The sequence below is a fragment of the Nomascus leucogenys genome, chromosome 5, assembly GCF_006542625.1.
Source record: "Nomascus leucogenys isolate Asia chromosome 5, Asia_NLE_v1, whole genome shotgun sequence".
Classification (NCBI taxonomy): domain Eukaryota; kingdom Metazoa; phylum Chordata; class Mammalia; order Primates; family Hylobatidae; genus Nomascus; species Nomascus leucogenys.
In genome coordinates this window covers 121,786,502-121,801,261 of record NC_044385.1, presented here as the reverse complement: position 1 = coordinate 121,801,261, position 14,760 = coordinate 121,786,502, and the positions used below count along the sequence as shown (strand labels likewise).

General features: G+C 42.1%; 1 protein-coding gene across 1 annotated transcript in view; it reads right to left on the bottom strand.

Moving 5' to 3' along the window:
* LOC115835066 (heparan-sulfate 6-O-sulfotransferase 3-like) overlaps nucleotides 1–14,760 on the bottom strand; it is a 315,304-nt gene that overhangs the window by 3,783 nt on the left and 296,761 nt on the right. The window contains exons 3-4 of the mRNA XM_030812461.1: nucleotides 11,323–11,377; nucleotides 507–623 (exon numbers count right to left, since the gene is read on the bottom strand). Coding sequence (XP_030668321.1) covers nucleotides 570–623; nucleotides 11,323–11,377 — 109 coding nt within the window. The 3' untranslated portion in view covers nucleotides 507–569. The remainder of the gene's footprint in view (nucleotides 1–506; nucleotides 624–11,322; nucleotides 11,378–14,760) is intronic.

The window sequence follows — 14,760 nt, the reverse complement described above, 5'->3', positions numbered from 1 at the left end:
AAAATGCAGATGCCTGGGCCCCTCTCCAGGTCATTTCAAACAGATCAACTGGTTGGCTGTGGTGTAGTACAAATATATATTTGCTTTTCGTTCCTAGTTCCTGGCCCAAATTCCTAAGACTCTTGGAACTTCCTGAGTGAGAGGAGTGTCTTCATAGGAACCCCTGTAGACCACACCTGAATTGATGTTAACAAGTGGCTCAGGTGGGGCCCCTAGAGGGATTCAGGGTGTAGCTGGTCACCAGAAGGAGCAAATGATTAGGGGGTGGAACTTTCAGCCTAACCCCCAGCACCCAACCCAGGCCTTCGGGGAGGCGAGGGGAGGGAAGCTAGAGAGAGAGTTCAATAAAAACTCTTGAAGAATGAGATTTGGAGGGTTTCCGGGCTGGTGAATGCAGCAGTCCTGGGAGGGGGGTGTCCTAGTCCATCCCCCACAAGGCATGGAAGCTCTGCATGCTCCTCCCCCCACCAATGCCATGCCCTCTGTGCCTCTTCCATGGGCTGTCCCTGAGTGGAATCCTTGAAAATAAAGCTGGAACCATAAGTACAGCACTTTTCTGAGTCCCTTTGTTACAGCAGGTGGCTAGTCAGGCATGAGCAGGGCAGGGGAGGGCTCCTTCTTCCCTGCAATCAGGAACATCAGGCGACCATCAGGTGATAGTCAGATGGTTGTTACAAAGTTTTTCTAAAATAATAATTGGTCGCAGCCATTGCCAGGGAAAGGCAGTCTCTCAATAGATAGAAAAAAACTGAAACTCGTGATCAGCAGTTTCCCAATAAGATCTCAGGAGTTGGGTGAGTAGACTCAAGCATGCACACTAAGTAGCAAAATACTGAAGTTTAACTTGTATATGACCTTCCTCTAGGAACGTTAGACTAGTAATAAAGCAGCTACATTGGGGTATATGCCCGGGGTTTGTCATCAGGAAAAGTTAGGACTTGGACACACATGAGGAGTTTAGGAGCGGAGGTTTAATAGGCAGAAGAAAGAGAAAGAAAAACATCTCTTTCTCTCTAATGAGAGAGAGGGGACTCCCGAGAGGAAAGACCAGTGGTGGTGGATGAGATGGATCTTATGGTCCACCTTGAGGAGGCAGTTTCTGATTTACGTAGGGTTCACAGATTGGTTCAATCAGTTATGATGTTTGCATAGCACTCGGGGAAGGCCAGTCACCCACCCTAATCTTATTATGCAAATGAACTTTTGCTTTGGCCAGGCCATCTTCCTTACTGTACACACGGCTGGCAGAGAAGGGAGGATGGAGCCGCCATCTTGAACATATCTAGTCCCTAGTTCTTGCCGGCATTCACCCATGCAAACTCTCAGCTGGCTTGTCTATGTCTACAGCTCAACTTTACAGGCTGCTCTTTGTTAGAAAATGATCTGGAGCTGCTTTGCATTAAAAAGACAATCCCTACTGAGGACTCCCATACCCACACTATCTTCCTAAGTGATTTCTTAACTCTTATGTCAGTAAGGGAAGAACGCTTCAAGTGAGCATGGATACAACTTCGGTAAGCACACTGCACATGCGGCTCCTTCCAAGCACTAGCAGACCACTGTGCATAAGGACAGCCTACCCCAAGGGAAGAATCAGGGGAGAAGAGACACAACTCCAGAAACATGCCAATGTATAAGACCCCAAGTCAAAGGTCAAACTGTGCACTTGACCCCTCAAGTCACCTGCCTGATCCTCTTCCAAGTGTACTTTACTCCCTTTCATTCCTGCTCTAAAGCTTTTTAATAAACTTTCACTCCTCCTCTAAAACCCGCCTTGGTCTCTCACTCAGCCTTATGACCCTCAGTCGAATTCTTTCTTCTGAGGAGGCAAGAATTGAGGTTACTGCAGACCTGTACAGATTCACCACCAGCAACACCGAGTCATTCTAGCGAATCACAGAACCTGAAGAAGGAGTGGGAAGTGTAACCATAATAAGTTCATTGCCTGATGTGCATGGCAGGTCAATACTCCAAGATAGCAGGTTGCAGCAGAGAAAGAGGTTTAATCATAGGGCCGCCAAGCAAGGAGATGGGAGGAAACCTCAAATTTGTCTCCCCAAGGAGATTGAGGCTAAGGTTTTTAAGGGTTTTGGAGCAGGCTGGAGTGTGGTGATGGTTGACTGAGTGCAGACGATGTCATGAGACAGGCAGGTGAAGAATATAGATTCTCATGCTGATTCAGTTCCTCTGACACCAACTGGTTGGCGTCAACTGTTCCAGTGGAATTCAGGGTTGGCTTAAGCAATTCTTAAACAAAATCCTCATGATCCTATGATTCTGTTTAAGCAATTCTTAAAAGTCTTATGATTTTAACATTAGAAATCCTGTCTGTAGGAGCAGCGGGCATGCAAACCGTCAGTATCTAGTGTTATGTGACTTTGGTTACAAGGAAGTGGGTCAAAGCACAGCCTAATCAATGCTTAATTATAAATATATTTCTGTCCAGAATTCTTGTTAACCCTGTGAGGATGGCTTCCTAAGCAGGGGAACCCTAAAATTTAGAGTTGGCTGGGCAGAAGCATGGGTTGCCTGGGGACCCCATGGGCAGCTGGCATCTGAAGTGCAGCAGTCTCATGGGACTGAGCCCTTTAGCATGTGGAATCTTATGCTAACTCCAGGGAGATAGTTGAGAATTTAATTTAATTGTCAGACTCCCACTAGAGTCCAGAGAGTTGGAGAAGTGGTTGGTGTCACATTGGCAGTGGCAGCACTGAAGAGTGGCACTCAGCTCTCCTTCAAAAGAACCTGCCAGGGAAGAATTATCACAGTGGTCTAGTGGTGCCAGATGCCACCCTTTTGGTCCCATCTTGCATTTGTCCTGAGGAAACCAACTTGTCCCGGTTTCCTCAGATATTCCCAGTTTTAACAATCAAAGTCCCAGAGCCTGGCAACCCCTTCAGTCCCAGGGAAACTAGGACAGTGTTCAGTTGGTCAGTCAATGGCTCACACACGGCTCGCCGCCAATGACTGAGCATGGTGGAATATGAGTTCTGGCTCACTCCTGCACATACACAAATCCTCTGACAAGCAGTTTTTGCTTGGGGACTTCCCACCAGCCCAGCCTGAACTTTCTCAGAACTGTGCTACAGTCTGAGGATCAGCTGACCTAACCCTCCTCTTTCTCCCCTCTCTGTCCACAGGGGTCACACTTGCCTCGGGGTCTGATGGCTCTCCCTGCCTGCTCCCACTCTTCCCCCTTCATCTTTTCCAGGGATTTACCTCAATCAATCTCTTACCTGTCTAATTCTGTTTTGGCACCTGATTCTTAGAGGACCAGAATTGACACAGGGAACCATTTATCAATTTTTTTTTTGGAACAGGATCTCGCTTTTTTTTTTTTTTTGAGACACTGTCACCCAGGCTGCAGTGCAGTGGCACATCATGACTTGCTGCAGCCTCAACCTCCCAGGCTCAGGCTATCCTCCCACTTCAGCCTCTCAAGTAGCTGGGACCACAGGCACATGCCACCACCCTCGGCTATTTTTTTTTCCCCAATAGAAACAGGGTCTCCCTATGTTGCCCAAGCTGGTCACAAACTCCTGGACTCAAGCAATTCTCCCACCTCATCCTCCCAAAATGCTGGAATCATAGGCATGAGCCACCACATCAAGCTTCTAAGTCTTTTTTAAAGCTCCCAAAGCAATTGTGATGTCAGCCACATTTGAGAATCATTGTCCAGCTGTGCTAACTACCAATGTGTCTGCCCATAGTCTAATGGGGAGAACAACGTGGAAAATGCAGCTAGGCATATGTGAGCTAAATGTTCTGGAAGCACTGAGGAAGGAGAGACTAAACTGCCCTGATGAAGTAGGGGGTGGCTTCAGCTTCCTGTGCTGAGAGACAACAAATGTATCTTAGTCTCTTAGGGGAGAAATCTTACTATTTGTCCCATCATATCACACCATTATGATAAAATTGTCATGTATTGTGGACATAAATTCACAAGACTAAGCCTTGATTTCCAGTGACTTCTATTGAAATTCAATAGAAAGAAAACTGACTTCCTTAAATATCCTGGGAAAAGAACTGGTGTGTGTGTACATTCTGTGTGTGTGTGAGTGTGTGTGTGTGTATAAAATGCTGCATCCATAGAGCTAAACGTGTCATGCTAGCAACACACATACTTTAGAAATGTGCAGATTTTTACATCAACTGTCTCCAATAATTTCTGGTTTTCCTTTTAAAAAATGCATCACTAATTATAGGATAGTTATCCCAGCTGGAAGTCTTTTATCTTTGCTGGATACAGCCATTTTCCAGCAAGGCTAAAAACCAGATAAATGCTATGTGTGGCATTTAAAAAGTCAAATATTATACAAGGTCACATATGAATCACTTTTTTCCCAAATTAACACATTATTTTGATGTTCCAAGAAAAATACTCTAACGCGTATTGCCTTTTAGCTTCAACTATTAAGCAATTTGAAACAGAGGCCTCCATCACCCCCCTTTGGACTGCCAATCTCCAAGATGGAAAGAGTCACACGTGCATACCCAAGCAGCTCTCTGCTAATGGGAGATAGGTACAGTGGGAGGGGAAAAAACATATGTTTCCTTCAGCATTTTTTCTTCTAACTGTGATCTGAGGTTGGAAGAAGGGCGGCCACAAAAATTGTTGTTGTGGGGAGCTTTGGTTTTGGTTTTGTTTTATTCTGGTAAAATATGCCTAACAAAAAATTGCCATTAACATTTGATCCAATTTATAGAATATAGGTCCCTGGAATTGCACTGTGCATTCACTTCCTGTTCACACACACACACACGCTCATTCAAATGCTTGCACACACATTCAATCACTCACACACTTGTACACACATTCAGACACCCATATATTCTCACACTCAGAGACACATAGTCACACATATGTTCACACTCACAAACATATGCCTGCCCCTGACCCCACTCTGGGAGTTGGGATACTCAGTTAAAGCATGGTGCTTGTTAGGAGGATAATAGAAATGAACCAAGGAGGTGAAAACTCTACAGGGAAAGGGGCAGGGAATTTGCCCTAGTTGGACAATGAACAGACACCTGAAAGTCTAAAATAATAAGAGATTAATGTGCATAAAAGGAAAGTATAATTTTGTTTCTTTAACTGTCTATGGCTCCTTAGCATAAAGGGAGTTTGAGAAAGATAGAAGGGAAAATTACTATCTCATGTGTGCCTTCCCTCAAGCTGCTGTCCCACCTCCCTTACATTTTCCATAAGCAAAGATCATAAAACCATATTCTATACTTGCAATGGACTAAACAGTTGTGTCACCTCAAAATTCATATGTTGAGACCCTAATCTCACTATGACAGTATTAGGAGGCAGGACCTTTGGGAAGTAATTAGGTCATCCTCATGAATGGGATCAATGTCCTTATAAAAGAGCCCCCAGAGAGTTCTCTCAATCCCTTTTCACCCTGGGAAGACACAATGAGAAGTCGGCCATCTGCAACCCCAAAGACGGCGTTTTCTAGAACCTGACCATGCTGGCACCCTGATCTTGAACTTCTAGCCCCCAGTACTGTGAGAAACAAATGTCTGTTGTTTATAAGCCTCCCAGTTCATGGTATTCTGTTACAGCAGCCACAACTGACCAAGACAATACCCATTGTCTGTTCATCCCAAGCATGTTGCAATGCCCTGCAACCTGACTTCACCCCTAGTACTTCACTGGCACAGCTCCAAATAATTATCTCCTAATTACCAGCTCAGTGCTTTATTCTTTGGTCTTCAGCCTACTTGAGCCCTCTGCAGTACAAGACACCATGGATAAATGGCCTTGAAACTCCCTCCCCCGTGGCCTCTAGAGCACCTCTTTCCTGCAACTCTCTCTGGCTGCTCCTCCTGTTTCTCCTGCCTGTAAGTGTCTGGATCCCCCGTCCTTCCCTGGGCCGCCTTCTTTTATGTGTTCTACATTCTTGCCTTGGCAACCACCCAACTCCTTTGCCTTCTGTTTCATCTGTGCTAAGAACTCCCTAAACTCTCTCCTGACCTGACAGCTCCTTCATTGTTCCTACTCAATAGACCCAGGTGCCTGCTGGACAGCTCCTCCTGTCTGCCTTATTAGCATCTCATGCTTTCCATGCCCAAAACACAACAGAAAATAAATAAATAAATAAATAAACAGCTACAACAAACAAATACTGTCCCCTTGGTATTCTTTCTTTATCTGAGTTAATGGCACAGTCTTAGTTAGCTCAGGCTGCCTTAATAAAACACCATGGACTGGGTGACTTAAACAAAAGAATTTGTCTTCTCACAGTTCCAAAGTCTGAGAAATCCAAGATCAAGGTGCCAGCCAGTTCAGTTCCTGGTGAGAGCTCTCCTCCTGACTTGTAGATGGCCACCTTCCTGCTAGGTGCTCACGAGAGGAAGAGAAAGTTCTCTGATGTCTCTTAGGCAAACCCTAGTCCTATCAAATCAGGGTCCCACCCTTATGACCTCATTTTATATTAATTACTTCCTAAAGACCCTATCTCCAAATGCGGTCACATTGTGGGTTAGGACTTCAGTATATGAATATAAGGGTGGGGATACAATTCATTCCATAGCAGGCACCGTGTTCCAAGCTAGGTCTCATTCTTGACTCCTCTCCCCCATATCCAGCTGGAAACCCCAGCACTTGAGCTGCTGACCCTATTTCTCTGTAGCCCATTCCTCTGTCTCCATCCCTACCATTGCACTTCCAGTGCAGCACCCCCTTGTGCCTTGCTTAGACCACTGCCTTTGGCTTTCCTGCTGCCCTTCCTTCCCCAGTCTGTCCACTGTGGTGCTCCCAGGTCAGCATTCCAAAATTACAGATCTGATCAGGATGTCCATGCAATGCAGTAAACTCTACATAATACAGTTTTTCCCCTGTCCAACCCTCACCTACTTCTCTAGTCTCACTTCCAGCCATTGTCCCCATGCATCATGCTCCAGTCACACTACATTTCCAGCTGTCCCAGTGTGTGCTGCCACCCTGGCACCACCTGTCTTCCTTTATCCAGGCTCTTCTTCTACTAAAATGTGCCTCCCTTCCTTCTTTGCTTGGTGCATTCTTGGCCATCCTTCAGATCCTGGGGTAAATATGATCACCAAGAAGATTTTTCACCCCACCCCACCCCCATCCCCCAGAGCTTAGCTGCTCCAGGACCTCATCATACCCCTGTTATAGCCTCTGCTGTGTTCATCCATCTGTCTCTCCCACTTGACTTGTGGTTCCTCATAAGTACTGAGTTCATTTGTGCTGCTATAACAAAATATCTGAGACTAGGTAATTTATAAAGAACAAAATTTATTCCTCATGGTTCTAGAGGTTGGGAAGTCCAAGATAAGACATCAGCAAGTTCAATGTCTGGTGGGGGCCTGCTCCTTTACAGCATCTTCTACTGGTAGCATCCCCACCTGGCAGAAGTTGAAGGGGCAGAAAGGAATGATCACTAGTTCTCTCCAGACCTTTATATTTTTTATTTTTTTATTTTTTTAAGAGGGTCTCACACTCTCACTCTCTCACCTAGGCTGAAATGCAGTGGTGTGATCATAGCTCACTGCAACCTCAAACTCCTGGGCTCAAGGGATCCTTCCACCTCAGCCTCCCAAGTACCTGGGGCTGCTGGCACATGCCATCAGACCTGGCTAATTTTGTATTTTTTGTGTACAGATGGGGTCTTGCTATGTTGCCCAGGCTGATCTCAAACTCCTCATCCCAAGTGGTCCTCTGGGCCTCCCAAAGCTCTGGGATGACAAGCATGAGCCACTGCATTCAGCCTCTCCAGCCCTTTTATAAAGTTGCCAATCCTATTCGTGAGGGCAGAGCCCTCATAAGGTAATCACTTCCCAGAAGGTCTCACCTTTTAATACAATGGGAATTAAGTTTCAACATGAATTTTAGAGGGGACATGTCCATAGAACCAAGAACCTCTGCTTCCCCTAACAAGTATCTGGTCAATGTAAACGTCAGTGTAGTGTGTTGCAGGAATGTCAGTTAATTGTCATTAACTTTTCTCTAGTATACAGGTAAACCTTAATTATCTTAAACTATGTATTTGTATGGACCATTTAATTCTTCTGAACAAAGAGAATTAGACTTTAAATATAGATACATTCTTCATCTGTACATAATCGTGTCATTTTTTAAAAAACAAAATTAAGAAGACACTTGGATTATAAGCCAATTCTTCCATTTTCAGAAGAAACATATGGTACTCATAACCAGGATATTTAATGTATGATTCAAACGTGCTTTGAAATAAATTTTATGAAGGCAAAAACCATTATATTTTAGTGTTTAACATTTTACTTTAGGCTTAATTTTAAATAAACCTAAAAGAAAGAGGTTACAAATACTCTTCAATTTAAAGATCCTCCTGGGGTGAATAACTTCACCTTTGATCCAGAAGCACTAGAATTTTTAAAGATTATATAAAAGTTGGGTTGACATTAAAATAAAAAAAACTTCTTAATCAGATTAAATCACTGTGCATTTCTGGCTATATGCTTCCAGATACTCTTTTCACAAGAGTCTTTTGAAATGTCTACCAGAGGTGGAAACTTTTATACAAAAGTGCCCTGAATCTTGTAAGGACAGAGCATGGAACATCAGGCAGCCTTTACAGGAACAGTTTCTTACCTTTTGAGCCAGATTTTGTAAAGCGTAGTGGCTAAGGGAAAGCCTCCTCACTGGCAGTATTCCTGTTGTGAGGAAATACAGACATAAATGTCCCGGAATCAGGATGTGATCACCTTAAATGATGCTTAAATGTTCTTATAATTAGCATCATCTTGGAGTTTTTGCTTAATGATAAAGGGGAAGAAATCACTTTCTCTGAAAGAAAGGAAACCCCAGATAGAGCAGTGAGACCTTCGAGTACCCAAGAATGGAACTTGAGCAGTCCAGAAATGCAGTGCTTCTTTCATGGCTGAACAAGGACTTTTCCCCATCAAGGCACCAATTCTGTGGAACGAAGTCACTGGTCCAACCACCAGAGCTCAGTGGTGACTGGGAACAGGAGAGTGATGTGAGGTTAGTTGCTCCACTGGGGCTTCCCAGTGTGGGATGTAAGTGTCCTCTCCACGGGGTCAGGAAACTTGTCTTTGTTGGCCTTGTGCATTCGTGCAGAACCCCAAACCCTGTGCTTGGCTTATCCTGTCTCTTCCCACTTCCTACTTGAGACCACTCTCAAATCTCACCAAATTCCTCACTCACCAGCTGCTTCTCACCTCAATACTTTACCACCCGTATTGCCTCCCTAGTCACCTGGAATGCCATCTTGACACCCTTCCCCAACCCTTTCACTTGGCAACTTGCTATTCAATCAACTCTGTCTATTACAGTTCACTCTGTCATCTCCTCCTGGCAGCCTTCATTGATCCCTTTCCCCGAAGCCGAGTTAAGATCCAGTATTAGTTTCCTAGAGCTGCCATTAAAAGGCACCTCAAACTAGATGGCTTAAACCACAGAAATTTATGTCCCACAGTTCTGGAGGGTACAAGGTCAAGGTCAAGGTTGTTGGCAGGGTTGTTTCCTTCTGAGAGCTGTGAAGAAGACTCTGTTCTAAGCTCCTCACCTAGCTTTTGTGATTTGCTGGTGATCCTTAGAGTTCCCGGTTTGTAGAAGCATCACTCCCATCCCTCATCTTCTCATGTTCTTCTCCTCAGTGTGTGCCTGTCCCCCAAATTCCCCTTTTTATAAGGAGATCAGCCATATTGGATAAGGGCCCACCATAATAACCTCATTTTAACTTGATTACATCTTGAAAAACCCCATTTCCAAATAAGGTGACATTCTGGGGTACTGGGGGCTAGGATTTCAACATATGACTTTGAGAGGAGGACACAATTCAACCCATAACAGAGCCCATTATCCATGTTTCCATAAAGCCCTCCATATAACCCTATCATTGCTTTATAATTGACTATTCAAATGACTGTTTCCTCCAATGGACTGTGCGATTATTTGCAGAAGGCACTGTGTTGTGTGATCTTTGTACATCCAATGCCCAGCAGAGTGTCTGGAACACCTAAGGACTGAATGAATAAATGAATGAATGGGTCCACTGTGAAGATGTAAAATATTATAAATGAACTATGTACAGATTTACTCTACAGTCAACTTACACATTTTTGTAAACATACATAAAGCATAAACATGTATGTATACATGTTTGTATGTACAAGACTATGCATACTCAAAACATTATACACATGATATGCAGATATAGTAAGAATGGTTTCACTGTCAGTCCCTCCTCAGTTGTATATTTGTAAGTTTTGCCATCTCTGAACCAGATCCTTTCCTTTTCTCATTTTGGTTTTATCTTTTCTGACCCCTTTCTCTGTCCCACTCCAACAAGCGCTTTCCCTGAGTCACAGCCATTTGGAAAATACAGAGAACCTCGAATGGCTCTAGTGCCTAATCCCATTTCCAATCACTTTTTTTGTACTTTTACACAACTCCATGTACTGAACTTCTTCCACTGGTGCTGCCCTCAGGCACTTCCTGCTTTGCTAGGTCCCAGTGGAGGTTTAGGCAGGAGGGGAAGGCTCTCAGGCGGAATGCTGCCCAGAAGACATCCCTCAACTTCACATAACTTAGAAATTGTTTGTTCCATAATTATTTTCCAATTCTTACTGCAAGTATTCACACAGAAAATACAGAGATCTCAGACCCAGCCACTCTGGGGAACAGTGGTTTAACATCTTATCTCAGATGCAGATAATACTCTAAATTCTTTCATTCCCATGACATTTGGGTTACAAATGCTTCCAATATTTTCAAAAGCTCTGGGCAAGTCTCCAAATTAGAGTTTGCTATGGTCCATATTTAGTTATTTGGGAACTCCTTATCTGTGGTCTTTGCATCTCTAGCTTTCTCACCTGTCCATTGGAAGGGCTAGCAACGGACATCCACACACGACAGGGTCAGAAAAGGAGATTAACACACATGTGGTGTGTATAATTTTTAAAATTAAATACTGGCCTGATTCTCACAAGTATGTTTAATAAATGCACACACTTACATTAACATTCAAGAACAGGCATCATGGGATGAGTGCCAATGTTGCTCCGAGTTCCCTACGAGTAAAGACACCAATGGAACAGCAGTCCATTGGGAAACCCATGCTTGGCCTCCATGAAAGGGCCAGCCGAATAGTCCTTCAGTGGTTGAATAGTAGCATGCCTGTAGTCCCAGCTATTCAGGAGGCTGAGGCAGGAGGATTAACTAAGCCCAGGAGTTTAAGGCTGCAGTAAGATCACACCACTGTACTCCAGCCTGGACAACAGAGTGAGACCCTGTCTCTAAAATAATAATAATAATTAAAATAAATTGCAGATAGTAATAGTACCTACCTTAAAATGTTTTATGAGGAGTACGATAACACATTTCAAGGACTTAGCACAGGACCTGAAAAATAATGATATCTTAGTACATGTTAGCCAAAGCTATGATTTGTACTATTCTTCCCATCTTACAGATAAGAAAACTGAGAGGTTGTCACATTATAATACACCCACAAAGTGATGGAGCTGGGATTTAAACACTGCTCTGTGACTCTAGATCCCACCGAGTAATTATCATGTTCTCACAGTAATTAACTACCTAATTTCCTTATTCACTCATTCAACTTATACATATTGATCAAATGCTGTGTGTTGGACATTATGCTAAGAACTAGGAATACAACAGTAATCTAAACAGACAAGACCCTCCCCTAAAGGAGTCTACACTCTCAGGAGAAAAACTAATATTAATCAAAAACCAATTGGTCACATGAATAACTTGTTACCTAATTTTTTTACTATGAGCTATAGTAAATATTATTAAATAAAAATAGGATGAGAGTCATCAATGTTAGCAAAAATCATGGAGTAAGGACCTCAACATTTCACCCCTCCATAAAAGCAATGTAAAAAACTGGCAAAAAGCTGTCAGAATTAACTTTTCTTATTGAAATATGATTGACAAATAAAAAATTGTGTAATTTAAGGTGTATAACATGGTGTTTTGATATAAGTATACCTTTTGTAATGATTCTCACAATCAAGCTAATTAACATATTCATCACCTGATGAAGGCCTTTTGTGTGGGTGTATGGTGAGAACACTAAAGATCTACTGTCATAGTTCAAGTACACAATACATTATTATTAACTATAGTCTATGAACTATAGTCACAATGCTGTATATTAGATCTCCAGAGCTTATTTATCTTATAGCTGAAAGTTTGTGCCTTTTGACCAACATCTCCCTATTTCCCCCAAACCCCAATTTCTGACAAACACCATTCTACTTACTCTCTGTTTCTCTGAGTTTGACTATTTTAGATTCCACATATAAATGATATCATGCAATGTTTGTCTTTCTGTGTCTGACTTATTTCACTTAATGTCATCCACTGTCACAAATGGCAGCACCTTTTTTAAAGCTGAACAATATTCCATTGTAAATATATGCCATAATGACTTTATCCATTCATCCATTGATGGATACAGGCTGTTTCCATATCTTGGCTATTGTGAATAGTGTTGCAATGAACCTGAGAGTGCAGATATCTCTCTGAGATAGCAACTTTGTTTCCTTTGAATATAGACCCAGAAGTAGGGTTGCTAGATCATACGTTAGTTTTTATTTTTTAAATAAAAAAAAATTTTTTATTTTTTTTTTTTTTGAGACAGAGTCTCACTCTGTCACCTAGGCTGGAGTGCAGTGGTGCAATCTCAGCTCACTGCAACCTCCACCTGCTGGGTTCAAACAATTCTCCTGCCTCAGCCTCCCGAGTAGCTGGGACTACAGACGTGCACTACCATGCCCAGCTAATTTTTTGTATTTTTAGTAGAGACGGGGTTTCATCATGTTGACCAGGCTGGTCTCATACTCCTGACCTTGTGATCCACCCACCTCAGCCTCCCAAAGTGCTGGGAATACAGGTGTGAGCCACTGCACCTGGCCCCAGTTTTATTTTTAATATTTAGAGGGATCTCTGTACTGTTTTCCATAACGATTACAGTAACTTACATTCCTACTAACAGTATAAAAGGGTTTCCTTTTCTCTACATTCTCACCGACACTTTTTATCTATTGTCTTTTTGATAATACACAACCTAATACGTATGAGATGGTATCTCATTATGATTTTGATTTGCATTTCCCTTATGATTGGTGATGGTGAGGACTTTTTCATATATCTATTGGCCATTTGAATGCCTTCTTTAGAAACACATCTATTTAGGTCCTTTGCCTGTTTTAACTGGGTTATTCGTTTTGTTTTGTTTTGTTTTGTTTGCTATTGAGTTGTATGTGTTCCTTACATATTTTGGATACTGATCCCCATTCAGATATATGGTTTGCAAATATTTTCGCCCATTCTGTAGGTTGCCTTTTAATTTTCTTTATTGTTTCCTTTGCTATGCAGAAGCTTTTTAGTTTAATATGGTCCTACTGGTCTATTTTTGCTTTTGTTGCCTGTTCTTTTATATCATATCTAAAAAAATCATTGCCCAGATCAATGCCATGGAGCTTATTCCCTAAATTTTCTTCTAGGAGCTTTACAGTTTCAGGTCTTATGTTTAAGCCCTTCATTCATTTTGAGTTGATTTTTGTGTATGGTATATCATAAGGTTCCAAATTTTATTCTTTTGCATGTGGCTATCCAGTTTTCCCCCACATCATTTATTGAAGAGATTATTCTTTCCCCAATATGTTTTTTCAGCTCCTTTGTTGAAGATTTCAACCATTATCAATTATTTTTTCAAAAATTGAAAAAAATGGAATTTTTTTTCAGAACTCTGGAAATTAACCAAAGACTTACAGCAACCCAGTGACCAATTATTTGAGAAAAATTGCTGAATCTTGGTAAGAATAGCAAAATTGGGGACATTTTTAACTTGCTGTATTTTCATCCCCTGTTCCTAAGCTCATCAGAAGCCTTGGAAAATAATAGTCCACACTCCCAGGGCTAGAGAGAGCAGAAAGTATCTAGAATTCTTTCAGAGCCTCATTCATACCTGTGTGGTAGGTCCTTGGCACCCCCTGGAAAGACTTGACTTTATTTAACATAACTTGGAACACACAGTGCTAAACAATCACAGAGAAGAGGAAATATATGAAGAAATTGGAATGTTTATTCCTTCCTTTCAGAAGAAGGGAGGCAGTACAGGATGAGATAAAGTATTTGCCAAAAATACTTAGAGTCAATTATTTTAATGTCACTACTATATGGGATGATAGATAGCAGTTGAGGCAAACAATAGACTAAGCAAAATAAATAAAAGGAAAAACTGAGGAATAAGATATTCACAATACCTTTGAAAATCTCCAACATATTTCTAGGAATGTAGAAGTCCACATGCATGTAAAGTGCTGGTGTGTGCCCCAGGAAGACCTGAGAAGTTACGAAGTTCTTATCTCTGGCTGACCTTGAGGTTCTTTCAAGAAATGAAGGCTAAGGTAGAGTTGTAACCTGCCTGGCTGAGCACTGAAGGTTGTTGCAACACATACACAGGCCCCTTCAGCAAAGCCTGGGAAGTTTGCTGGTTTCAGACATTTAAGGAAATCTGTTCAATCATTAGCTAACTACAAAAATAAGGGAATAGAGATGTGAGTGGCCACAAATGATGAATACAGGCTTTACAAAATTAGTTCAGAAAAGTCACTGAACACATGCCTACTACTATAACAAGTAGCAACAACAAAAGAACTTGGGAAGGTAGAAAAATCTGATTTCTAGAGTTAGTACATAATATTTGAAATGTCCATTTTTCAACAACAACAAAAAAAAAACTAAGAGAC